The 26,512-nt window shown below is 43.0% G+C and overlaps 1 protein-coding gene across 23 annotated transcripts in view; it reads right to left on the reverse strand.

The window, feature by feature from the left end:
* Positions 1-26,512, reverse strand: part of GIT2 (GIT ArfGAP 2) — a 66,778-nt gene that overhangs the window by 34,787 nt on the left and 5,479 nt on the right. For 11 of the 23 annotated variants that reach the window (XM_054443851.2, XM_063646722.1, XM_054443862.2 and 8 more), the window contains exons 3-9: positions 25,279-25,391; positions 24,552-24,657; positions 19,289-19,375; positions 19,054-19,184; positions 16,637-16,731; positions 2,949-2,994; positions 1,033-1,084 (exon numbers count right to left, since the gene is read on the reverse strand). In XM_054443851.2, coding sequence (XP_054299826.1) covers positions 1,033-1,084; positions 2,949-2,994; positions 16,637-16,731; positions 19,054-19,184; positions 19,289-19,375; positions 24,552-24,657; positions 25,279-25,391 — 630 coding nt within the window. Of the gene's footprint in view, positions 1-1,032; positions 1,085-2,948; positions 3,049-16,636; positions 16,732-19,053; positions 19,185-19,288; positions 19,376-24,551; positions 24,658-25,278; positions 25,392-26,512 lie in introns of all 23 variants that reach the window. The other 12 variants (XM_054443860.2, XM_054443857.2, XM_054443854.2 and 9 more) reach the window with 3 other exon arrangements.

A 26,512-nucleotide genomic window follows, 5' to 3' on the forward strand; every position in this document is an offset into this window, starting at 1 on the left:
CTACACTGGTCAGATTTCAGGTCCTTGAATGATCAGAGAAATGGAAGCTGGGAAAGGCAAACACTGTAGGCAAAGGAGGATTCCTGGAAGAGGACTTGAATGTGCAGCTCATGGCCTCAGAGCGTGTTAATCTAAAGACACACAGACACACACACACAGACACACACACACACACACACACACACGGAACCAGATGGGAAGCAGGGCAATCTCTGAAAGGTGAGAGTTGAATGATGCCCTTACGGGTTACAAAAAGAAGTTAAGAATCTTGGTTCTGATCCAGAGCAATGGGAACAGCTGAGGAGTATACTTTGGTGGTTAAAGTGGAGAGAAGTGCCCTGGTGAGGCTTCATGTGAGAGAACTAGACAAAGAGAAGTCAATCCCAGAGAAGTAGATTTCCCAGGGCCTTGAGGCCTTGGGCCCTTAGGACTTTCCTAAGGCTGAGGTGGGCAGTCTGGAAGAAAGACACAGGCTAAAGGGAGGTTGTGGTACACAGCCGGCAAACTCTGAGCACGCACGTGGGCCAAGACCACCAGCTTTTAACAGCAGAAATTTAAAAAGCACTGATGAACGGCATGGGATGGGAAAGAGAGTTACAGTATGGCTGGATCCAAATGGCAGCCAGTGAATCTATGGGACTCGCCACCATTTCAGCATCAGCATTTACCAGCTCTAGAACCCTACGTGGCTAAGTCATCCCAAGAACGCGTGCCCTACTTACTCATGACACTGAGAGGAACTAGGGAACTCTCCTGAGGAGAACAACTGCCTAATGCCAAAGGTGCCATCTGCACTTGTTACATGACAGAGAAAAATGAGATTATCTGAAGCAGAACCAATGAACTGAATATACTGAACTTAATAGTCCTTGTAGTCATCACTGCTGTATACTCAATAGTCTGCTTCTAGTTTAACAAATAAAAGTATGAAATAACATCATCAGACGCAATAGGTAACCTGCATTGAGAGTAGGTATCAGCAGGGTGCACCGATTCTCATACTAGAGAAAACCAGTACAGAGAAATACTCACAGATTGAAGTTTCTTCTTAGCAGCTTTTGCCAATTCAGACAAATCCAGGCTGCTAAGAAAACATACAAAGCTAATAAGCAAATAAATAAAGCCAGATTTGTGAACTCTGTAAAGTTTAAGACACCCAAGAGATAAAAATATTAATTACAGTTCATGGACCATGTTAGAACCAAGCATTCTACAGCCGAATAGAGTCAGTGAGGAGCTCTAAACAGAACAATCTGGTGAAAGTAACTCCTTCTGAAATACCACAATCATGTAAGTGTTAAAGAGATAAAAAAAATCGTCCACCAACTAAATGACAAAAGCTATTGCCAGGTTACCTTCCAGGCCCTTATGTGAGGAGTCACAATTTTTGAAGTATTAAAAAAAAAAGCATGATATAAGAAAATATGCTGGGCTCGATGGCTCATGCCTATAATCCCAGGACGTTGGGAGGCCGAGGTGGGAGGACCACAAGGTCAGGGTTGTTTGTTTGTTTTTTTTGAGATGGAGTCTCACTCTGTCACCCAGGCTGGAGTGCAGTGGTGCAATCTCAGCTCACTGCAATCTCTGCCGCCAGGGTTTAAGCAATTCTCCTGCCTCAGCCTCCAGAGTAGCTGAGATTACAGGCGCACGCCACTGTGCCTGGCTAATTTTTGTATTTTTAATACAGACAGCGTTTCACCATCTTGGCCAGGCTGGTCTCGAACTCCTGACCTCGTGATCCACCTGCCTCGGCCTCTCAAAGTGCTGGGATTACAGGTGTTAGCCACTGCACCTGGCGAGGTCACGGGTTTGAGACCAGCCTGGCCAACATGGTGAAACCCCATCTCTACTAAAAATACAAAAAATTAGCCGGGTGTGGTGGCACGCATCCATAGTCCCAGCAACTCGGGAGGTGGAGACAGGAAAATTGCTTGAACCTGGGAGGTGGAGGTTGCAGTAAGCCTAGACTGCACCATTGTACTCCAGTCTAGGCGACAGAGCAAGACTCTGTCTCAAAAAAAAAAAAAAGAAAAGAAAAGAAAATACAAGGCCAGATGCAGTTGCTCGTAGGGAGGCCAGGGCAAGTGGATTGCTTGAGTCCTCGAGTTTGTAACCAGCCTGGGTAACATAGCAAGACCCTGTGTCTACCAAAGCAAAAAAAAAAAAAAAAAAAAAGGGAAGATGTAAAAGATCGGGATGGCAAGATTATATCTGGAATAGCAGTTAGTCATTTCATAAACTCTTGACAGTTTCTGTGCAAAGGTAACTTGCAAAACAAGGGTTTAAGGTTCATTACTGTAGCAATGAACTCATCTGCTCTTATATACCAGGGGTCAGCAAAATTATGGCCTTCTTTTTGTTCAGTTGAGCTAGGAATGGTTTTTACGTTTTAAAATGTTTGGGGGCAAAAAGAAAAAACAGTATTTCATAATGTGAAAACTATTTGAAATTCAAATTTCAGTCTCCAGAAATAAAATTTCACTGGAATAGACACACCCATTCATTTATGGAGTGTCCACAGATGCTTTCATCTACAACAGTAGAGTTAAGCTGTTGCAAAAGGGGCCATATTACCCACAAAGTCTAAAATATTTATTATTTGGCCCTTGAGAAGAAAAGTTTGCCAACCCCTGTCATAGACAATGTAATCTCCTATAATACAGAAGAATTCTGTAAATAAATAAATAAAAAATACTGTCACAACTGGCTAAAACAGTGACAATATCACTGGTTTCAATTTTCCTATTAGTAAAATTGCTACTTGTGCTCTTTGAAACTTAAGTTTTATATAGTGGTTTACTTACAGCCGTCTTATTTCCAAATGGTATAGCCATAAAAGAGAAAAATGTATGGGCTTTGTTAAACACAAATTATAATGTACTTAAACATAATACAACCAAGGAAATATTAGTGATAGACAAAACTAACTGGTATTTCAATGACCTTACCTGTCTGCCATTTGAGGTATTATAAAGTGCTGTCCATTTTTGTGATCTGAAACAGAAACCAAGCCAAAGTTTTGTTCATAGAAATGTTGATAAAGATGATCTGTAAAGGAACATCACCATTATTTCCTCAAACTAAGTTTTGCGATTAGTATTTGTGCATAATGACGAGTCATGTTGCTAGACTGGCTAAAAATTCCTGAAGACCCAGCTAGTAGCAAGGCTCATAGCCTTGTTTTTTTTCTGGTACAAAGGTCCAGGCATCATTTAGCAGAAACCTGTGCTCACCCCAATCCTTACGATTAGTTTGCCCTTAGTGTAACTGACAATCTTTGGCCATGGAAAGTGTGCTGAGGGAGCTGAATCAGCTCACAGCGGGTGTCCCTCAGCCCACGGTGTGGGACAGTGGATGAGCTCTAAGCCTTGCTCAAATGAATCTATTAGTATAAAACGGTTAGGGCTGGGGCAGGTGGCCTTTGCAGATCCAGACAGGGACTCCATCTGCAAGGAAGCTTACTGACTCAGCCCTAATCTAGCTCCTGGAGGACACTGATCCATGTGCCAATGAATAACGCCACTATCAGCACTCCTATGTAGGTTTTTCTTTAACATAAGTTTATCTTTCTTCTGGGTAAAGACCCAGGAGTAGAAATGCTGGGTTATATGGTAAATGTATGTTTAACTTGGTAAGAAACTGCCAGACTTTTTCCCTTGAGTAGCGCTATCACTTTGTTTTCCAAACAGCAATGTGTGAGAGTTATAGTTGCTTCCTGTCTTTCCCAGCACCTGTACTTTCAGTTTTTGTTTTGTTTTTAAAAGTTTAATCATTCTAATAGGTATGCTGTGGCATCTCATTGTGCTAATGACTAATCATGCCATGCTTGTCTTCATGTGATTTTTTTTGCCATCCCATATCTTGTCTTTGTCCCATTTGTATTGTGTTGTTTTCTTACTGTTGAGTTTTAATTTTATTTATTTATTTATTTATTTATTTGAGACGGAGTTTCACTCTTGTTGCTCAGGCTGGAGTGCAATGGCGCGATCTCGGCTCACCGCAACATCCACCTCCTGGGTTCAAGCGATTCTTCTGCCTCAGCTTCCTGAGTAGCTGGGATTACAGGCATGCGCCACCACACCTGACTAATTTTGTTTTTTCAGTAGAGATGGGGTTTCTCCATGTTGGTCAGGCTGGTCTTGAACTACTGACCTCAGGTGATCTGCCCGCGTCGGCCTCCCAAAGTGCTGGGATTACAGGCGTGAGCCACTGTGCCCGGCTTATTTATTTATTTTGAGTCAGGGTCTCACTCTGCCCCCCATGGCTGGAGTGCAGTAGCGTGGATCTCGGCTCACTGGCAACCTCCACCTCCTGGGTTCAAGCGATTCTCATGCCTCAGCCACCTGAGTAGCTGGGACTACAGGTGTGCACTGCTACACCCGGCTAATTTTTTTATATTTTTAGTAGAAACAGGGTTTCGCCACATTGCCTAGGCTGGTCTCAAACTCCTGGGCTCAAGTAATCCACCTGCCTAGGCCTCCCAAAGTGCTGAGATTACAGGCGTGAGCCACCGTGCTGGGCCTGAGTTTTAAAAATTCTTTAAATATTCTGAATATGAGTAATTTGCTGGATATGTGATTTCCAAATACCTGTATTTTCTCCCAGTCTGTTGCCGGTCTTTTCACTTTCTTAACTAGTTTTCTCAGAACAAAACTTTTCCTTTTTTTTTTTGAAATGGAGTTTTGTTCTTGTTGCCCAGGCTAGAGTGCAATGGTGCAATATTGGCTCATTGCAACCTCTGCCTCCCAGGTTCAAGCGATTCTCCTGCCTCAGCCTCCCAAGTAGCTGGGATTACAGGCATGCACCACCATGCCTGGCTAACTTTTTGTATTAGTAGATGCAGTTTCACCATGTTAGTCAGGTTGGTCTTGAACTTCTGACCTCCAGTGATCCACCTGCCTTGGCCTCCCAAAGTGCTGGGATTACAGGCGTGAGCCACTGCACCTGGTCAAAAATTTTCAATTTTGATGAAGTATAATTTATCAATATTTTCTTTTATGGATTGAATTTTGGTGCTATATTTAAGAGGTTTTTTTCTCCCCCTGGCAGAGGCAACGTCTTGCTCTGTCGCCCAGGCTGGAGTACAGTGGCATAGTCATAGCTCACTGCAGCCGCGACTTCCTTGGCTCAAGTGATCCTCCTACCTCGGCCTCTCATAGGATTACAGGCGTGAGCCACCATACTCAGCTGATAGCTAAAAGCTTTCATCCAAGATCACAAAGATTTTCTCTTATGTTTTCTTTTTTTTTTTTGAGACATAGTCTCACTCTGTTGCCCAGGCTGGAGTACAGTGGTGTGATCTCGGCTTGCTATAATCTCTGCTTCCTGGATTCAAGCGATTCTCCTGCCTTAGCCTCCTGAGTAGCTGGGACTACAGGCATTCACCACCACGCCCAGCTAATTTTTGTATTTTTAGTAGAGACGGGGTTTCACTATGTTGGCCAGGCTAGCCTCGAACTCCTGACCTCAGGTGATCCACCTGCCTTGACCTCCCAGAGTGCTGGGATTACAGGCGTGAGCCACCGTGCCCGGACCTCTTACGTCTTCTTCTAGAAGTTTTACAGTGTCAGGTTTTACATTTAGATCTATGATCCTTTCTAGTTTCGGGGTAAGGTGTGAGGTTTAGGTTGAAGTTCACTTTCCTGCACATGGATGTCTGGTCGTCCCAACGCATTAAAAAGACTATCCTGGGGCGGGTGCAGTGGCTCATGCCTGTAATCCCAGCACTTTGGGAGGCTGACGCAGGCGGTTCATGAGGTCAGGCGATCAACACCATCCTGACTAACACGGTGAAACCCCATCTCTACTAAAAATACAAAAAATTACCTGGGTGTGGTAGCGTGTGCCTGTAGTCCCAGCTACTCGGAAGGTTGAGGCAGGAGAATCACTTGAACCCGGGAGGCCGAGGTTGCAGTGAGCCAAGATCCCACCACTGCACTTCAGCCTGAATGACAGAGCGAGACTCCGTCTTTAAAAAAAAAGAAAAAAAACAAAACAACAACAAAAAACTATCCTTCCTCCACCACTGAACTGATTACCTTTGCACTTTTGACAAAAATCAATTGAACATATTTGTGTGGGTCTATCTCTGGATTCTCTATACTGTTTCAATGGCCTACATGTCTATCTCTTCATCGGTATCACAGTCTTGAGAACTGTACAGCTTCATAGCAATTCTGAAAAATTGGGTGTTGTACTTCCTTCCACATTATTCTTCTGCAAAATTGTCTGGGCTACTCTAGTTCCTTCACCTTTCCATTTGAATTTTTAAATTATTATTATTATTTTTGGAGATGAGGTCTCACTCTGTTGCCAAGGCTAAAGTGCAGTGGCACGATCATGGCTCACTGCAGCCTCAACCTCCTGGGCTCAGGTGATCTTCCCACATCAGCCTCCCGAGTAGGTGAGACCACAGGCATGCACCATCACCCATGGCTAATTTATTATTTGTAGAGATGAGGTCTTGCCATGCTTCCCAGGCTAGTCTCAAACTCCTGGGCTCAAGTAGTCCTCCCGCTTTGGCCTCCCAAAGTGCTGGGATTACAGGCGTAAGCCGCTATACCTGGCCTCCATTTGAATTTTAGAATCAGCATGTCTGTCTAATAAAAAATCCTCAATTGAAGTAAATTTATACATTTATTAACTTGTGGAGAATTGACATGTTGTTGAGTCTTCATATCCATAAGCGCAGTACATCTCTCCACTTATTCAGGTCTTCATTGATTTCTTTCATCAGCAGTTTTTGGCATATAGATACTACATGTATTGTGTATTTCATTAGATTTATACCTAAGTATTTAATTTGGAGCTTTTTTATTTTTTTGAGACAGAGTCCCGCTCTGTCGCTCAGGCTGGAGTGCAGTGGCGAGATCTCAGGCTTACTGCAACCTCTACTTCACAGGTTCAAGCGATTCTCCTGACTCAGCCTCCCGAATAGCTGGGACTACAGGCGCCCACCACCATGCCCAGCTAATTTTTGTATTTTTAGTAGAAACAGGGCTTCCCCATGTTAACCAGGCTGGTATCGAACTCGACCTCAGGTAACCCACCCCCTTCTGCCTCCCAAAGTGCTGGGATTATAGGTGTGAGCCACTGCACCCGGCCAATTTGGAGCTTTTATTACTGGTATTGTTTTTCTAGATTCAGTTTCCAATTGTTCACTGCTAGTCTAAAGAAATATGATGGATTTTTGGCAGGGTGCGGTGGCGCACACCTGTAATCCCAGCACTTTGGGAGGCCGAGACGGGTGGATCACCTGAGGTCAGGAGTTCCAGACCAGCCTGGCCAATATGGTAAAACCCTGTTTCTACTAAAAATACAAAAAATTAGCCAGGCATGGTGGGGGGCACCTGTAATCTCAGCTACTTGGGAGGCTGAGGCAGGAGTATTGCTTGAACCTGGGAGGCGGAGGTTGCAGTGAGCCGAGATCACACCACTGCACTCCAGCCTGGGTGACAGAGCAAGACTCTGTCTCAAAAAAAGAAAAAAAAAAAAAAAAAAGATGGATTTTTGGCTGTTGACCTTGTATTCTTGCAATCTTGTTTAACTCAAGGTTCTGGAAACCTTTTTGTAGGTTCCTTGTGATTTTCTACATAGAAATCATCTCATTTGAATGGGGACAGTCTGATTTCTTCCTTTTCAATCTGTATGCCTTTTATTTCTTTTTCTTGCCTCTTGACACTGGTTAGGATTTCCAGTGTGATGTAGAAGAGAAATGGTAAGAGTGGACACCCTAGTCTTTCTCCCAATTTGAGAGCAAACACTGTCTTTCATCATTAAATAGATACCGTTTATCAGATCAAGGAAGTCTCATCTATTCCTAGTTTGCTAGGAGTTTTTTTTAAAACATGAATGGATGCTGAAGTTTGTTGAATGCTTCTTCTGCATCAACTGATATGATTATATAGTTTTTCTTTTTTACTGTTAACTTGATAGATTAACTGATTTTTTTTTTTTTTGAGACACAGTCTCGCTCTGTCGCCCAGGCGGGTGTGCAATGGTGCAATCTCAGCTCACTGCAACCTCCGCTTCCCGGGTTCTAAGTGATTCTCCTGCCTCAGCCTCCGAAGTAGCTACATGCATGCACCACCATGCCCAGTTAATTTTGTATTTTTAGTAGAGATGGGGTTTCACCATGTTGGCCAGGCTGGTCTCAAACTCCCGACCTCAGGTGATCCACCCACCTTGGCCTCCCAAAGTGTTGGGATTACAGGCGTGAGCCACCGCACCTGGCCTGATTTTCAAATATTAAATCAGTCTTGCCTATCTGGAAATCCCACTTGGTTATGTTGCATTTTTCTCTATTTTTTTTGAGACAGGGTCTCACTCTGTCACCCAGGCTAGAGTACAGTGGTGCGAACACAGCTCACTGCAGCCTTGACCTCCTGGGCTCAAGCAATCCTTTCACCTCAGCCTCCAGAGTAACTGGGACTACAGGCACGTGCCATCATGCTAGGCTGATTTTTTTGTTGTTGCAGTTTTGTAGATGGGGTCTTGCTATGTTGCCCAGGCTGGTCACAAACTCTTGGCCTCAAGCAATCCTCCTACTTCGGCCTTTCAAAGTGTTGTGATTACCACTGTGAGCCACTATGCCTGGTCTGTATTACTATTATTATTATTATTATTATTATTATTATTATTATTAGAGATGGAGTCTGAATCTGTCGCCCAGGCTGGAGTGCAGTGGCACAATCTCAGCTCACTGCAACCTCTGCCTCCCAGGTTTAAGCGATTTTCCTGCCTCAGCCTCCCAAGTAGCCGGGATAACAGGCGCCCACCATCATGCCCAGCTAATTTTTGTATTTTTAGTAGAGACGGAGTTTCACCATGTTGGCCAGGTTGGTCTCGAATTCCTGACCTCAGGTGATCCACCTGCCTCAGCCTCCCAAAGTGCTGGGATTACAGGCATGAGCCATCGTGCCCGGTCTGCTTTGTATTTTTTTTTCAATTATCCTTCAATGTCTGTGGGGTTTATAGTGACAACTCCATCTGTATGCTCTCCTTTTTGTCAGTGTTGCCAGACATGTATGAGTTTTACTAATCCTTCTGAAAAACCAGCTTTTGGTTTCATTGATTTTTCGCTACTGTTTCCTTCTTTCAGTTTCATTGATTTTTTGCTACTGTTTCCTTCTTTCAGTTTCATTGATTTCTGCTCTTTACTATTTGCTGGCTTCTGTTTGGTTGAGGTTTATTTTGCTCTTTTTTTTTTAAAGTTTCTTAAGGGAGGAGCTTAGATTAATAATTTGAGGCTAGGCGCGGTGGCTCACACCTGTAATCCCAGCACTTTGAGAGGCTGAGGCAGGCAGATCATTTGAGGTGGGGAGTTAGAGACCAGCCTGGCCAACATGGTGAAACTCCATCTCTACTAAAAATACAAAAATGTGCCAGGCATGGTGCTGCATGCCTGTAATCCCAGTTCCTCAGGAGGCTGAGGCAGGAGAATCACTTGAACCCGGGAGAGGGAGGTTGCAGTGAGCCAAGATTGCACCACTGCATTCCAGCGTGGGTGACAGAGCAAGACACTGTCTCAAAAAATAATGATGAGAATGATTTGAGACCTTTCTTCTTTTCTAAGGTAAGAATTTAAATACTATAAAGTTTCCTCTAAGCATTGCTTTGGCTGCATTCCAGAAATTCTGATATGCTGCATTTTCATTTTCATTCAGTGGAAAATAATTTTTCCCTTAAGACTTCCTCTTAGATCCATGGATTAGTTAGAAGTGTGTTGTTCAGGGCTGGGCACGGTAGCTCACACCTGTAATCTCAGCACTGTGGGAGGCTAAGGTGGGTGGATCACCTGAGGCCAGGAGTCCGAGACCAGCCTGGTCAACATGGTGAAACCCTATCTCTACTAAAAATACAAAAATTAGCTGGGTGTGGTGGCACGCGCCTGTAATCCCAGTACTAGGGAGGCTGAGACAGAAGAATTGCTTGAACCCAAGAGGTAGAGGTTGCAGTGAGCCGAGATTGCACCACTGCACTCCAGCCTGGGCAACAGCGTGAGGCTCTGTCTCCAAAAAAAAGCAGCATGTTGTTCAACTTCAAGCACTTGGGTGTTCTCCAGTTTTATTTGTATTACCTATCTGTAGCTTAATACTATTATGGTCTGAAAATATACTTTATACAATTTTAATTCTTTTAGATTTGCTAAGGTTTGTCTTATGACCCAGGATATGGTCTATCTGGGTGAATGTTCAATATGTACTTGAAAAGAATGTATATTCTAATGTTGTCAGGTAGAAGAGTCTATAAACATCAACTAGATCTAGCTGGGTTTTGGTCTGGTTTAGTTCTATATCCTTAATGATTTTCTATCTACTAGTTCTATCTATTACTAAAAGATGAGTGTAGAGTCTCCAACAATAATTGTAGATTTGACCTTCTCTCCTTTTAGTTCTATCAAAGTTTGCTTCATACATTTTGAAGGTCTGTTGCTGGATGTGTACACATTTAGAACTATTATGCCTTCTTGATGAATTGACTCATTTATGATAATATTATGTCCCTCTCTATCCGTGCTAATATTCCTTCCTCTGAAGTCTACTTTGTCTGATATTAATATAGCCACCCTAGCTTTCTTTTCCTGAGCCTTTGCATGGTATATCTTTTTATACTTTTGGCTTTTAACTTATTACCTATATTGTTATATTTAAAATGGGTTTCTTATAGACAGTATATATTAGGCCTTATGGTTTTTTGTTTGTTTCTTGAGGCAGGGTCTTGCTCTGTTCTCCAGGCTGGAGAGCAGTGGCATGATCAGCGCTCACTGCAGCCTTGACCTCCTGAGCTCAAGTGATCCTCCCACCTCAGCCCCTCCTGAGTAGCTGAGACTATGGGCATGCACCACTATGCCTGGCTGCTTTCTATAAAATTTTTTGTAGTGAAAGGATCTTGCTCTGCTGCTCGGGCTGGTCTCAAACTCCTATGCTTAAGCGATTAGGATAATTGCTTCAGGCTCCCTGAAGTGTTGGGATTACAGGTGTGAGCTGCAGCTCCCAGCCCCTTTTGTTTTTTAATCCATTCTGACAATCTCTGCTTTTCATTGATGTGTTTGGGTCATTAACATTTAATGTAATTATTGATATGTGTGTTTGGGTCATTAACATTTAATGTAATTATTGATATGTATGGATTTAAGTCTATGATGTTATTATTTATTTTCTATTTGGTCCTTAGTTTTTTGTTCTCCCCCCTCCTCTCTTTTGAATATTTTGAAACAAAATATCTTTTGATGATTTGAGTAATTTTTAATACTCCATTTTCATTTACCTCTAGCATTTTTGATCACATATCTTTGTAAAGTCTTTTTTTTTTTTTTTTTTTTTTTTTTAGATGGAGTCTCACTCTGTCACCCAGGCTGGAGTGGAGTGGCATGATCTCGGCTCACTGCAACCTCTGCCTCCTGGGTTCAAGCGATTTTCCTGCCTCAGCCTCCCAAGTAGCTGAGGCTACAGGCGCGCACCACCATGTCTAGCTAATTTTTGTATTTTTAGAAGAGACGGGGTTTCACCATGTTGGCCAGGATGGTCTCAATCTCTTGACCTCATGATCTGCCCACCTCAGCCTCCCAAAGTGCTGGGATTACAGGCGTGAGCCACCGTGCCTGGCTTGTAGTCTTTTTTCAGTGGTTATGGTAGAAATTACTACACACACACACACACACACACACACACACACACACACACACACACACACACACACACACACACACACACACACACACACACACACACACACACACACACACACACACACACACACACACACACACACACACACACACACACACACACACACACACACACACACACACACACACACACACACCCCCCCCCAACTTTTCAGTCTACTTAGAAATCCTATTTTACATTTCCAGTAGAAGGCAGAAATCTTACCATTATATTTTTTACCCTACCCCCTTCTATATTATAGTTGTCAAATGTATTACACTGATATATGCTGAAAACCCTACTAGACAATTTTTTTTTTTTTTTTTTTTTTTGAGATGGAGTCTCACTATGTCGCCCAGGTTGGAGTGCAGTGGCGCAATCTCGGCTCACTGCAAGCTCCGCCTTCCGGGTTCATGCCATCCTCCTGCCTCAGCCTCCCGAGTAGCTGGGACTACAGGTGCCTGCCACCACGCCCGGCTAATTTTTTGTATTTGTAGTAGAGACGGGGTTTCACCGTGTTTTGATGGTTTTGATCTCCTGACCTCGTGATCCACCCACCTCGGCCTCCCAAAGTGCTGGGATTACAGGTGTGAGCCACCGTGCCCGGAGTTTTGTTTTTTTTTTTTTTTTTGAGATGGAGTCTCCCTGTCGCCCAGGCGGGAGTGCAGTGGCACAATCTCGGCTCACTGTAACCTTTGCCTCCTAGGTTCAAGTGGTTCTCCTGCCTCAGCCTCCTGAGTAGCTGGGTTTACAGGCATGTGCCACCATCCCGGTTAATTTTTGTAGTTTTAGTAGAGACAGGGTTTCACCATGTTGGCCAAGCTGGTCTCAAACTCCTGACCTCAGGTGATCCGCCTCCCTCGGCCTGCCAAAGTGCTGGGATTACAGGCTTGAGCTACTGCACCTGGCTGACAATGTTATAGCTTTAAGATATGTATGACAATTTCAACTTTTTGTTTGTTTCTTGAGACAGGGTCTTACTCTGCCAGATCTTTAACATTTCTGTTGTTTTTCTTTCATTCCTAAAGTTCCAAGATTCCCTCTGGCATCATTTCCCTTCCACCCAAAGAACTTTCTCTAGCATTTCTATTAAAGTAAATAATAATTCTTTTTTTTCCTGTTAGAATGTCCTTATTTTGCCTTCATTCCAAAGGTTATTTTCATTGGATATAGAGTTCTGGGTTGACAGCTCTTTTCTTTTAGCATTTTAAAAGTATTGTTTCTACCATCACAAAGAAGATGAGAAAAAATAATAATAATAAAAAAGGAGCAGTGGCTCATGCCTGTAATCCTATCACATTGGGAGGCCCAGGTGGGTGGATTACTTGAGCTCAGGAATTCAAGACCAGCCTGGGCAACATGGTGAAACCCCATCTCTACAAAAAATACAAAAGTTGTCTGGGCACAGTGGCACACAGCTGTAGTCCCAGCTACTGTGGATGCTGAGGTGGGAGGATCACTTGAGCTCAAGAGGTTGAGGTTTCAGTGAATCGAGATCACGCCACTGCACTCCAGCCTAGGCGATGGAGTGAGACCCTGTCTCAAAATAATAATAATAATAAAAGTATTATTCCGGCCGGGTGAGGTGGCTCATGCCTGCAGTCCCAGCCCTTTGGGAGGCCGAGGTGGGCGGATCACGAGGTCGGGAGTTTGAGACCAACCTGGCCAACATGGTGAAACCCTATCTCTACTAAATATGCAAAAATTAGCCGGGCATGGTGGCAGGCATGTGTAATCCCAGTTACTCAGGAGGCTGAGGCAAGAAAATCGCTTGAACCTGGGAGGCGGAGGTTAGTGAGCCAAGATTGCACCACTGCACTCCAGCCTGGGCAACAGAGAGAGACTCCATCTCAAACAAACAAACAAACAAAACAAAGTATTATTTCATTTCCTTCTCATCTCTATGGTTTCTGATAAGAAATCCACAATCATTCAAATCACTGTTTTTCTATATATGTTATGTGTCACTTTTTCCTGGCTGCTTTCAAGATGTTTTCTTCAACTTTAGTTTTCAACAGTTTGATTTTGATGTGTCTCAACTGTGGATTTGAGTTTATCTTCTTTGGAATTTTCTAAGTTTCTTGAATCTGTAAGTTTACATCTTTCGCCAAATTTAGAGGTTTTTTTTTTGTTTTTTTTGAGACAGAGTTTCGCTCTGTTGCCCAGGTTGGAGTGCAGTGGCGCAATCTGGACTCACTGCAATCTCTACCTCCCAGGTTCAAGTGATTCTTGTGCCTCAGCCGCCTGAGTAGCTGGGATTACAGGTGCGCACCAACATGCCCAGCTAATTTTTGTATTTTTAGTAGAGATGGGGTTTCACCATGTTGGCCAGGCTGGTCTCAAACTCCCAACCTCAAACCATCTGCCTACCTCGGCCTCCCAAAGTGCTAGGATTACAGGTGTGAGCCATTGAGCCTGTCCCAAATTTAGAGGGGTTTTTTTGCCAATATTTCTTCAAATACGTTTTCTGCACACACCACTCTTTCTCATCTCTTATTGGGAATCCAGTGACATAAATGTCAGACATTTTAGTATTTTCCCACAGGTCCCTGAGACTGTTCAATTTTTTCTTCCTACTCTTTTTCCTTCTCTGTTGCTTAAACCAGATAATTTCTAGTGATCTGTTTTCAATTCGTTGACTCTCTTTGTCATCTCTATTCTTCTATTAAGCCCATCCAGTGAGTTTTCTATTTTTAGTGTTTGTATTTTTCAGTTCTAATATTCCTATTTGGTTCTCTTCTGTATCTTCTATTTCTCTGATGGGACTTTCTATATTCCTGTTTGTTTCAAGAATGTTTGCTTTTACTTCTTATAGCATGGTCTTACTAGCTGCTTTAAAATCTGTCTGATAACTCCAACATTTGTGTCATCTTGGGGTTGGCATCTGTTGGCTGCCTTCCCTGGCAAGTACATGAGAATTACTCATATGTCAAGTCATTATGGATGGTATCCTGGACATTGTGAATGTTATGTTATGAGACTCTGGGTCTTCTTTAAACTTTATGCAAAAATGTTAATATTTTTGTCTTAGCAGGCAACTGACCAGGTGAGGTTCTGCCTCCTGGGCAGATGGTGAGAGAATAGAGAGAAAAAGAAAAGCAATCAGGATCCCCCCTCATTCCCTTGCTCAGAGATTTAGGAACCTGTGCTGCCACTGCTGCTGCTGCTATTGCAGCCACAGGCTTGCCTAGGGGCTGGATGGGAGAGATCAGAAAAAGGGAGGAGGAGGAAAAAACCCCAGGGGAATCCCCTTCCTCTCTGTCCTGTAGAAGTCCCATTTCCTGCTCTTTAACCAGAAAAAGGCTTTTTTTTTTTTTTTTTTTGAGATGGAGTCTCATTCTGTCACCCAGGCTGGAGTGCAGTGGCACAATCTTGGCTCACTGCAATCTCTGCCTCCTAGGTTCAAGCAATTCTGCCTCAGCCTCCCGAGTAGCTGGGACTATAGGTGCCTGCCACCACGCCCAGCTAATTTTTTTGTATTTTTAGTAGAGATGGGGTTTCACCATGTTGGCCAGGATGATCTGGATCTCCTGACCTCGTGATCCGCTCACCTCAGCCTCCCAAAATGCTGGGATTACAGGCGTGAGCCACGGCACCCCACAGAAAAAGGCTTTTTTGCACTCATTTTGTACTTCCAGGTTTCAGGCTGTCATTGAAGTCCTATCAGAAGTAAGACAAAGAGGACACTCACCACCAGCTGATGACACTTTGAGTTCCCTAATCCACCAACCAGGATTTACTTTTCAGAGTCTTTAGCTAGCTACTCCAAGCATTTGGTCCAGGTCTGTTAGTTCTATTTTGCAGGAGACACGGTGGGGTGTGCTTACTCCATCTCACCCAGAACTGAAACTACACTAGAGGCTCTTAACTCTATCGTACAACCAGGATGGAGAACCACTGCATACATGTATGTGAATGTTGTACATCAGGGGTTGGCCAATATTTTCTGTAAAGGGCCAAATAGTAAATATTTTAGGCTTTGTGGCCATCTGGCCTGTTGCAACGACTTAACCTATTCAACTCTGCTGTTGTTATGTGAAAGCAGCCATACACAAGGTATAAATAATTGGGCGTGGCTTTCTTGCAATAAAACTTTATTCATTTATTTTTTAGAGAGATGGGGGTCTTGCTTTGTCACTGCACCCAGGCTGGAGTGCAGTGGCACAATCATAGCTCACTGTCACCTTGAATTCCTGGGCTCAAGTCCCAGCCTCCCAAGTACCTGGGACTACAGGCACGCACCACCATGCCTGGCTGATTTTTAAAAAAACTTTTTTGTGGAGACGGAGTCTCACCCCTCTTGCCCAGGCTAGTCTCGAATTCCTAGGCGCAAGCAGTCTTCCTGCCTTGGCCTCCCAAAGTGCTAGGATTACAGGCACAATCCATTGCACCCGGCAGAAGCTTTATTTATTTATTTATTTATTTATTTTGAGACAGAGTCTGATTCTGTCACCCAGGCTGAAGTGCAGTGGCACGATACAAAACTTTGTTTAATAAAACAAGTAGCTGGCTAGATTTGGGCTACAAACCATGGTTTGCTGACCCCTGTTCCCTATCACAAATAGCCAAGTTGGCTTTGGCAAAGTTTACTTCCGGACTTTTTTTCCATTCCTTAGGAAGAATTTTTCAAATAACTACAAAGGTTATTGCTTTGCTCCTACATTCGTAGTCCCACCATGTTCAAGAACTGTGGTACCCATTCAATTTTGCTTTGATTATTCAATCTGATTCTTGAAATAGTCATTTCTCTAGAGCTATTAAAAATGAAAAATCTAAGATTTGTCCAACTTTATATCTTTTACATGTAACTGACAATTCTGTAGTTATCCTTTCAAATTAAAACCCATATGTACAGCTTTCTCAGTGATATGTTAAAGCAGAGGAAGTAATAACAAATAGTGTCCCAACTTGTTTTTCTAGAACCTTCCCAACTGGAGATGTGAAACGGTCGTTCTCCATCCACTCACCTGGTTTCCTGCCACAGAGATAGAAGGCTAGTCTGTCCGTTAGCTCATACTGTATTTCCACAAGGCGCTCTGCCAGCTCATGGTGCCCTCCTTGCCTACCAAGAGAAAACAAAGTACCATTTATATTGCTCACTATTCACTGGCTTTAAAATGGAGAAGTACAAAGACGTCTCCTGAGACACCTGAGCAGTTTATCACACAAAACTTTTGAGAATCATTAACCTTCTTGTGGGAGGTAGATTTCTGAAGTCTACTTTGCATCCCACTTTTATAAACTGTTTTCACCATCTGAACTATCCCCTTTCCCTTATTAAGGCAAAAAATAGAATATTTAGTAAGAAATTCAAAGACTTATGAGAGGGAAGGATAAAAAATGACTTAATTTAATGAGGTAAAAAAATGAAATTAATCAATGGTTTAGGGTAGAGGTTCTCAAAAATTAACTAGCGCATTTCTAGAAATATACCATGTGCAGGCCCCACCCTTGGAAATTCTGAATCAATGGGGACAGGATGGGGCCAGGGGCCAATATGTTGAAGAAGGTCCTTCCCCTAGGTGATGCTGATGCAGCCAGTCTGACTCTGGATGAGAGTCTAGTAACCACTTCAAAGGCTTCAAGTCAGCGAGAGACAGGCCAACCTAACGCACAGCTCACGCCTACAGCTACTTCTGCCTCCTTATCTTCAATCTGCACAACAGAAAATATTAAGTTTACCTTTCAACATCCATAAAATAAACACTTAGGCTGCTTAGAATCCTTTCAGTGACAAGGATACAAAATATATTGAGATTATTATATGCAAGGTGCAAGTGCGAAAATTCCAAGGTAAGTGATAATAAGTATCATTTACCCAGGGCTCTCGTCCAAGATCAAGTATATTTTGTGGTTTTTGTCCTTAAAAATAATGGCAAAAACTGCAATTACTTTTGCACCAACCTGATAGTTTCAGCCAGCTTCTCTCCCCACCATTCAAGGCACTCACAACACCCTCCAACCTACCACACAGCTTTGATTTGTGAGAGGCACATCTTATTCTTTCATTTTTTAGTATCTGTGAAATCAGGAAGTATCCTACAATTGATGATACACCATAATTTAATTGGCTGAGCTCTTTTCTTTTTTAGTGCTCTGTGAAATAATGAAGCACTGTGCAATACTGTACTCCTGCTGTTATTCCCAGACCCACTCTGTTCTTTCCAGTCAGGTCTCCTGCTGTGCTGAACACACTTTGTCCCTCCCTGCCTCCTAATCTTGACTCCTGCCTTTCCTCTTACCTGGAATGCTTCAGCTCCTCCTTCACACATTCAAATCCAACCCATTCTTCAAGACCAGCTGAAGAAATTTCTTAAATGATTTGGACCACAATGAAGAAACCCTATATATGCTTTTTAAGACCAATTATCTATTTTGGCAATGAATCCCATATGGTCTTGCCTCCTTGAACTCTTTCAGGCATTTATGAATCATCTTTTCCAAGAGAGTAAATCTGGGAAGGCAGTTTTGTTATTCGCCCATTTTATCCTCTGTGGAGCAGAGTATTGTGCTTCACAGTTAATAAAAGTACTTTGGAAAAAGAAAGAAAGATGATTGATCTTTGGCCATTTAAATGATATTCAAGACTAACCTACAGATTTATTTTTCAAGGACTTTATTAATAAAGAAAAATTTAAAGAATTTTTCAGTGAGCACTTTTTTTTTTTTTTGAGACAGTCTTGCCCTGTTACCCAGACTGGAGTGCAGTGGCATGATCTCGGCTCACAGCAACCTCTGCCTCCCAGGTTCAAGTGATCCTCCTGCCTCAGCCTCCTAGGTAGTGGGATTACAGTTGCCTGCCACCATGCCCAGCCAATTTTTTTTTTTTGTATTTTCAGTAGAGACAGGGTTTCAGCATGTTGTCCAGGCTGATCTCGAACTTCTGGCCTCAAGTAACCCATCCGCCTTGGACCCTCAAAGTGCTGGGATTACAGGTGTGAGCCACCATGCCTGGCCTAGAGTGAGCACTTAGATGTCTACTACCCAAACCTTACAATTAACTTTTTACTATACTTGTTTAATCACATATCTATGTATATATTTGCTTTTAAGTTCAAGCAATAACTAAGAGTATTAAAAAATAGAAGAGTACATTCTGTAATTCTTGATACTTGATTTGGAATCTGACTACAGCTCAAACATCACTGTGTTATAAAGGATCAAGTAAAAGACTGGAAGCTTAGCACACTGGTTCATGATTCTAGCCTTCCTCAACTTTGCCAGGCTGAGCTTATATGCATTTGAAATGTCTTCATCTGTAAAACAAAATAACGTACATCTTTAAAGGGGTTAAATATTAACATATACAACTTAGCTACTTAACAAGGAATCATACCCAACAAAAAAATCCCAGAGAGAAGGAGCGAGAATCTAGGTCTCTTACCTTGCATAATCAACGGGAGTTTTCCCACTAGAATCCTGCGTGCCTGGGTCTGCTCCATATACTGCCAATAATTCAGCCTGTAAAATCTGCCCTGCTTTGGAGGCAACATGGAGTGGGGTGTTTCCTTTTTCCTAAGAATCATTAATAAAAAGCAGACAAAAGAGCACATTAAATAAAGGCTACATGAACACAACTCACTTAGTTTCAATATCTGAAGCAATTCATGTTTTCTTACAGGATGAAAGAAGTTGGCTTGTGCTCCTAAAGATAACAGTCTCAAACAGGTTTCAAGATTCCCTGTTCTCACGCTCGAATGGAGTTGCTGAAAAACGCAGAAACAAAAAAGGAATCGTGGTTAGAGGTGTAAAGAATGATGTCCTAGGGCAGCTGATAGACCATTTTAATATATGTTACATCAGTAAGGCATAATCTTTATTTGTCTCGGTAAAGTGCATGGACCAGTCTCTCCTTTGCCAGTCACAACTGTCCCTGGGCTGTAAGGTGGGGTCAGGCCACTTTACTGATAAGGAAACTAGGGCTGTGAAGGCTGACTTGCCCAAATGCATGACTTGTCTAAGAAGTGGCACAACCAGAACCTGAGTGAGAGGCAGGACTGTGTGAAGAGGTGACTGTGCGTGGCTGACGTATGACAGACCTGAATTTCAAACTATACCCACTTCAAGCTGTGTGGCCTGGAGAAAGGGCTTTAAGCAATCTGAACCTTACTTTCCTCATCTCAAAAATGTCAACAATGGCCAGATGCAGTGGCTCATGCCTGTAATCCCAGCACTTTGGGGGGCTGAGGTGGGAGGATCACTTGAGCCCAGGGGTTTGAGACCAGCCTGGGCAACGTAGCAAGACTCTGGCTCCACAAAAAATACAAAAATTAGTTGGGTGTGGTGGCATGCGCACCTGTAGTCCCAGCTACTAAGGAGGCTGAGGTGGGAAGATCACCTGAGCCTGGGCAGTGGAGGCTGCAGTGAGCTGTGATCATGCCACTGCACTCCAGCCTGGGTGACAGAGCGAGACCCTGTCTCAAAAAAAAAAAAAAAAAATTAAAAAAGGTGGCATTTTTCTTTTTATAAAGGGTCTTGCTTGCTCTGTCATCCAGGCTGGAGTGCAGTGGAGTGATCATGGCTCACTGCAGCCTCAGTATCCTGGGCTCAAGCAATCCTTCCACCTCAGCCTCCCAAACAGCTGGGACTACAGGCGCCGGCCACCATGCCCTGCTAATTTTTTATTTTTCAATACAGATGAGGTCTCACTATGTTGCCCAGGCTGGTCTTGAACTTACGAGCTGAAGTGATCCTCCCACCTTGGCCTCCCAAAGTGTTGGGATTACAGGCATGAGCTACCATGCCCGGCCCTATTCACAGGGTTATCATAAGGATTTAGTGATATAATAAAGTGCTCAAAGAATACAAATGCTATAATAACAGTTATTATTATTAGTTGTTACTGTAATTAGGGCTTTAGGACTTCAAATTCTACACTGTGTAAGCTACAGGATCCTGCCTTATACAATACCCTCTCTACTACATTATTCTTGGCCTGTATAATATGCTGTAATAAAGTCTTTCAGGGTAGGAAAAGGCCCGTGATATACCGAATTCTGTACTACTGCAGAAAAGCTCTTATACATTCAGGAGATGAGCTGCCTTCCTTCAAATCTAACCTAGAATTGTCCAAGATGCAGTAACCCTTATCACAGGAATGAAGAAATCTACTCTAACATCTATTTCTAAGTCTTGTTTAATTTTTCAAATAGTTTTTTTTTGTTTTTTAAACACAGGGTCTCGTTATGTTGCCCAGGCAGAACTGAACCCCTTGGCTCAAGCAACCCTTCCACCTCAGCCTCCCAAGTAGCTAGTATTACAGGCATTTGCCACTGTGCCTAATTTTTTAAATCTTTGGTAAGGGAAAAAAAAAAAACCCAACACATACCAAGTCTTATTAATCAATGGAAGTAGCTAGTATATGCATTTCTATGCAAAATTTCAAATTCTGAATTCTTCAGCCAGATTCTGCTGGGGATTAAAAAAGGGGGAAAAAAAAAAAGGCCAGATGTGGTGGCTCACGCCTGTAATCCCAGCACTTTGGGAGGCCAAGGCAGGCAGACTACTTAAGCCCAAGAATTTGAGACCAGTCTGGACAACATGGTGAAACCCCATCTCTCCAAAAAAGACAAAAATTGGCCGGGCGCGGTGGCTCATGCCTATAATCCCAGTACTTTGGGAGGCCGAGGCAGGCAGATCACTTGAGGTCAGGAGTTCAAGACCAGCCTGGCCAACATGGTGAAACCCTGTCTCTACTAAAAATACAAAAAAAATTAGCCGGGCATGGTGGCGGGCACCTGTAATCCAAGCTACTCAGGAGGCTGAGGCAGGAGAATCGCTTAAATTCAGGAGGTGGAAGTTGCAGTGAGCCGAGATCGTGCCACTGCACTCCAGCCTGGGTGACAGAGCGAGACTTCATCTAAAAAAAACAAAAACAAAACACACACACACACACACACAAATTAGCCAGGCTTGGTGGTACATGCCTGTGATCCCAGCCACTTGAGAGGCTGAGGTGGGAGAATCATTTGAGACTGGGGAGGTTGAGGGTGCAGTCAGCCATGATTGTGCCACGACATTCCAGCCTGGGCAACAGAGTGAGACTCTGTCGTTTAGGCTGGAGTGCTGTGGCATGATCTCAGCTCACTGCAACCTTCGTCTCCCCAGTTCAAGAGATTCACAGCCGAATTCTACCAGACAAAGAAGAACATCCTACTGAAATTATTCCAAATAATCAAAGAGGAGAGGCTCCTCCCTAACTCATTCTGTGAAGCCAACATCAGCCTGATACCAAAACCTGGCAGAGACACAACAAAAAAGGAAAACTTCAGGCCAAAATCCATGATGAACACAGATTTTTTTAAAAACTGTCAACAAAATATTAGCAAACCAAATCCAGCAGCACATCAAAAGTTAATCCACCACGGCTGGGCGCAGTGGCTCACACCTGTAGTCCCAGCACTTTGGGAAGCTGAGACAGGCGGATCACGAGGTCAGGAGTTCAAGACCAGCCTGGCCAACGTGGTGAAACCCCGTCTCTACTAAAGATACAAAAAAATTAGCCGGGTGTGGTGGCGGGCGCCTGTCGTCCCAGCTACTCAGGAGGCTGAGGCAGGAGAATGGCATGAACCCAGGAGGCGGAGCTTGCAGTGAGCCAAGACTGCGCCACTGCACTCCAGCCTGGGCCACAGAGCAAGACTCTGTCTCAAAAACAAAACAAAACAAAACAAAAACAAAATACAAAAGATTAGCCGGGCCTGGTGGCACGTGCCTGTAATCGCAGCTACTTGGGAGGCTGAGGCAGGAGAATCGCTTGAACCTGGGAGGTGGAGGTTGCAGTGAGCCAAGATCGTGCCATTGCACTACAGCCTGGGCAACAGAGCGAGTCTCTGTCTCAGGAAAAAAAAAAAAAAAAAAAAAAAATTAACCCATCATAATCAAGTAGGCTTTTTTGCTGAGATTCAAGGCTGGCTCAACATACACAAATCAATAAATGTAATTTGCCACATAAATAGAAGCAAAAGCAGGCCAGGTGTGGTGGCTCCTGCCTGTAATCCCAGTACTTTGGGAGGCTGAGGCCGGCGGATCACGAGGTCAGGAGATCGAGACCATCCTGGCTAACACGGTGAAACCCCGTCTCTACTAAAAATACAAAAAAAATTAGCCAGGTGTGGTGGCGGGTGCCTGTAGTCCCAGCTACTTGGGAGGCTGAGGCAGGAGAATGGCATGAACCCGGGAGGCAGAGCTTGCAGTGAGCCGAGATCACGCCACTGCACTCCAGCTTGGGCGACTGAGCAAGACTCTATCTCAAAAATAAATAAATAAAAATAAATAAACAAATAAATAAATAGAAGCAAAAGCAAAAACCACATGATCATCTCAATAGATGCAGAAAATGTTTTCTTTTTTTGAGACATGGTCTTGCTCTGTCGTCCAGGCTGGAGTGCCATGGTGTAATCTCAGCTCACTGCAACCTCCGCCTCCTGGGCTCAAGTCATCCTCCCACCTCAGCCTCCCGTGTAGCTGGGACTACAAGCACGGCCACCATACCCGGCTAATTGTTATATTCTTTGTAGAGACGGGGTTTCGCCATGTTGCCCAGGCTGGTCTTGAACTTCTGAGCTCAAGTGATCTGCCAGTCTCAGTCTCCCAAAGTGCTGGGATTACAAGCGTGAGCCATCGCACCCGGCCAAAAAGTAATAAAAAAAGTTCCAAATAAGTAAGTCCTCATGCTCTGTGTGAGTAAGCATTTATCCAAGGCAGCGCTTTGAAAATAAATATGCACATTTCTTACAGCATCTCTGTAAGCATTTATCCAAGGCAGCGCTTTGAAAATAAATATGCACATTTCTTATAGCATCTCTCAAAAACATGCGAAGGCCTACATAAAGAAAACCACCTCACTCATTTTACAAGTATCATAAACCATTCTGTGTACTATAGCTTTGAGTCACACGTTGCTTTCCGAAGATCATACTCACTGTTCAACCTGGAAACCTGAAGAAGTCCCCTTCCTTTAGTACTTTTTCTAGTCCTTATTAAAAAGAAACAATTGTCCTATAAACTTTCTAGTCCCTTCTAGAAACAACTCTGAGATGGTTCCTATTTCAAAGTTAAACAAACAAAAAACTTATCAAAATATAATTTAAAAGCCATATTGGAAAAACACAAATAGCCTTCCAGAGACTTACTTTTCCTCTTTGCCCTGAACCTCCACTATATGAATGGCTGCCATTTGAATTCAGATTAAAGACGAAACCAACTGACAAAAAAGCTATTAATTAATTAATGTGCAGAAATGAGTTTTTGTTTTTCTTTCTTTAAAAACTTTTTTCAGCCTGGGCAACATAGCAAGAACCCGTCTCTACAAAAAATAAAAAATATTGGCTGGGTATGGTAATGCGCCTGCAGTTCCAGCTACTCGGGAGGCTGAGGTGGAAGGACTGCTAGAGCCTGGATGGTCAAGGCTGCAGTGAACCGTGATTGCACCACTGCACTCCAGCCTGGGCAACAGAGCAAGACCCTGTCTCAAAAAAACAAACAAAAAACAAAAAAACCCTGGCCGGGTGCAGTGGCTCATGCCTGCAATCCCAACACTAGGAGGCTGAGGCAGGCAGATCACCTGAGCTCAAGAGCTCGAGCCCAGCCTGGCCAACATGGCGAAACCCCATCTCTACTAAAAATACAAAAATTAGCTGGGCATGGTGGCATGCGCCTGTAATCCCAGCTATCCAGGGGGCTGAGGCAGGAGAATCACTGGAACCCAGAAGGCAGAGGCTGCAGGGAGTCAAGATCGTGCCACTGTACTCCAGCCTGGGTGACAGAGAAAGACTGTCTCAAAAAAAAAAAAAAAGCCCACAACCAGACTTTTCTTTGTTTTTCAAATAAAACAATATGCTGTCTCAGCCAGCTCTTTTAGGGATTTTAAAAGGTGTGACCCACCTTGCTAAGATCTTTGGCAGTCACACTATCGTCATCCCGGCAGGGCAAGCGATGGACGAACGCTAACATCTGATACTTCGCTCTGATGAATTCCGCTTTATTGGGACTGGTTCAAAAACAAAAAAGAAAACAGTTCACTCGTTCAGATACAACAATCCCCATTCTTTGTACTGTAAAAAGAAGAGGAAGTGACCCACATCCCCCACTTAAAAATAAAATGAACAATGCTCAAGTAAGTTTCAGCAAGGTTTAAGACCTGAAGTTTGAAAACATACATTAGTTATTATAATGGCTGGGACTCCAGAGTACCTGCTTTTTATAGTAGCCCTCTTCTCTGTGTAATTGTCTGAACTGACTTAGCAACCTTGGGAGAAAGCAGCATTTAGTCCCATCTTATAGGTGAGGCAACAGGCAGATGGGTGCCCAGACCTAGATTTCTGGTCTGATCGCCTCTTATTTGAGTATAAGTTTAAATCTGATTACATTTACAGACTCCAAGTCATGGTTTCCAACTGAGGAAGCCACTTACTCCTGCTGGGTGGCCATGCTAAACAGATGGTCCTGCCCCACCCCATTCTGCATTTCTAATAGCAAAGAACCTGATGCACGACTAGGGTAACCCCCTCCTCTGCTGCCCTTGTGGAGACTGACCAAAAATAGCTGCACTCCTTTCAGTGGGTCCCATTTGTTATGAAGAAATAAAAGTATTTATAAACATTCCACTCACTGTACTTTATCCTGTGGATTAGCTTTACGTTTTCCACTCATAATAGACGCAGGGTCCAGCAAAGAATGCTCCCATATAGAGTTAGCACCGTTATTATACAAGGTCTCAACCATCTAAAACCAAGCAGGATGACATAAGACTTTAATTTCTTTTCACAAATATTCAATGGGGATCAGTGACTGAACAGAGTAAACAAAGTCCTGTTATAAACACTCATTTGTTAGGAATATCATTCATATCATTGTTTTCTGATTTGAGAATGAGAAAGATGATCAATCTATATGCAGGATTCAGCTTTGACTGGTAGGATAGTTAAATACCTAAAGAAGTGTGACTGAACTGTTCTTATTCAGTATGAAAGAAAAGTACTCTGACACCTTAGAGCAGGGTTTCCCAAACCTAATTAAACACTATTTTCAACATTCTTAACGACCCATGTACTGTCTATATTATTCACTTAATATTTGTCTTTAAAGCCACTTACTTTTAAAAACAACTACAGTTTGATGTGCTAGTTATAGCTTTCCCATACACAGTAAAATAATGTAACCATTAAAAAAAACATATATTACCTACATCTGTCTTGAATACCACTGGTGGTTCCACATTTGGGGAATTGTTGCTTTAGGGTCAACCCTGGCATTCTAAATAACTCATCTCTGGACTTTACTGAGATTCTGTAAAACAATCTGGCTTTGTAAACACAGACAGACCTGAGAGCAGTAAACAGCCCCTTTCACATAAGTGTGAGCGGTTAGAAACTTCTAAGCAAAAGTTAGTAATAAATCATATCTCCAAATTTCATTTCAAGGCATGACTCCTAAAACAGCCCCATCTGTTTTTTACAGCAGTGTAGTTATTTTCACATCAGAGATACAAACCCACTTGTTTTGGCTCCTTGGTTCACACACGCAAGTTTAAGGGATATGTGCAGCTGTCACAGATTCAGTGAAATGTGTGATCAAGACAAATGAAGGCAAAACACACACTTAACCTTGAGTTCCAAGAGAACTTGAAGAATGTGTACCCCAAGATAGAAGTAAAGGTGACATGACATTGGACTCCAAATAAAACAAAGAACTCATTTAACAGGGTATTCTACATGCAATCAAAACATATTAATTTAATTTGGTCTCTCTGACTAGTAACAAGAGCTTTAAGAAAACTTAAAATGTTTCAGAAGTTTCTGAGGAATCCCAGCCCATGCTACTATCAAAGCAGAAAAACATGTTCT

Source organism: Pongo pygmaeus, chromosome 10 (genome assembly GCF_028885625.2).
Source record: "Pongo pygmaeus isolate AG05252 chromosome 10, NHGRI_mPonPyg2-v2.0_pri, whole genome shotgun sequence".
Classification (NCBI taxonomy): domain Eukaryota; kingdom Metazoa; phylum Chordata; class Mammalia; order Primates; family Hominidae; genus Pongo; species Pongo pygmaeus.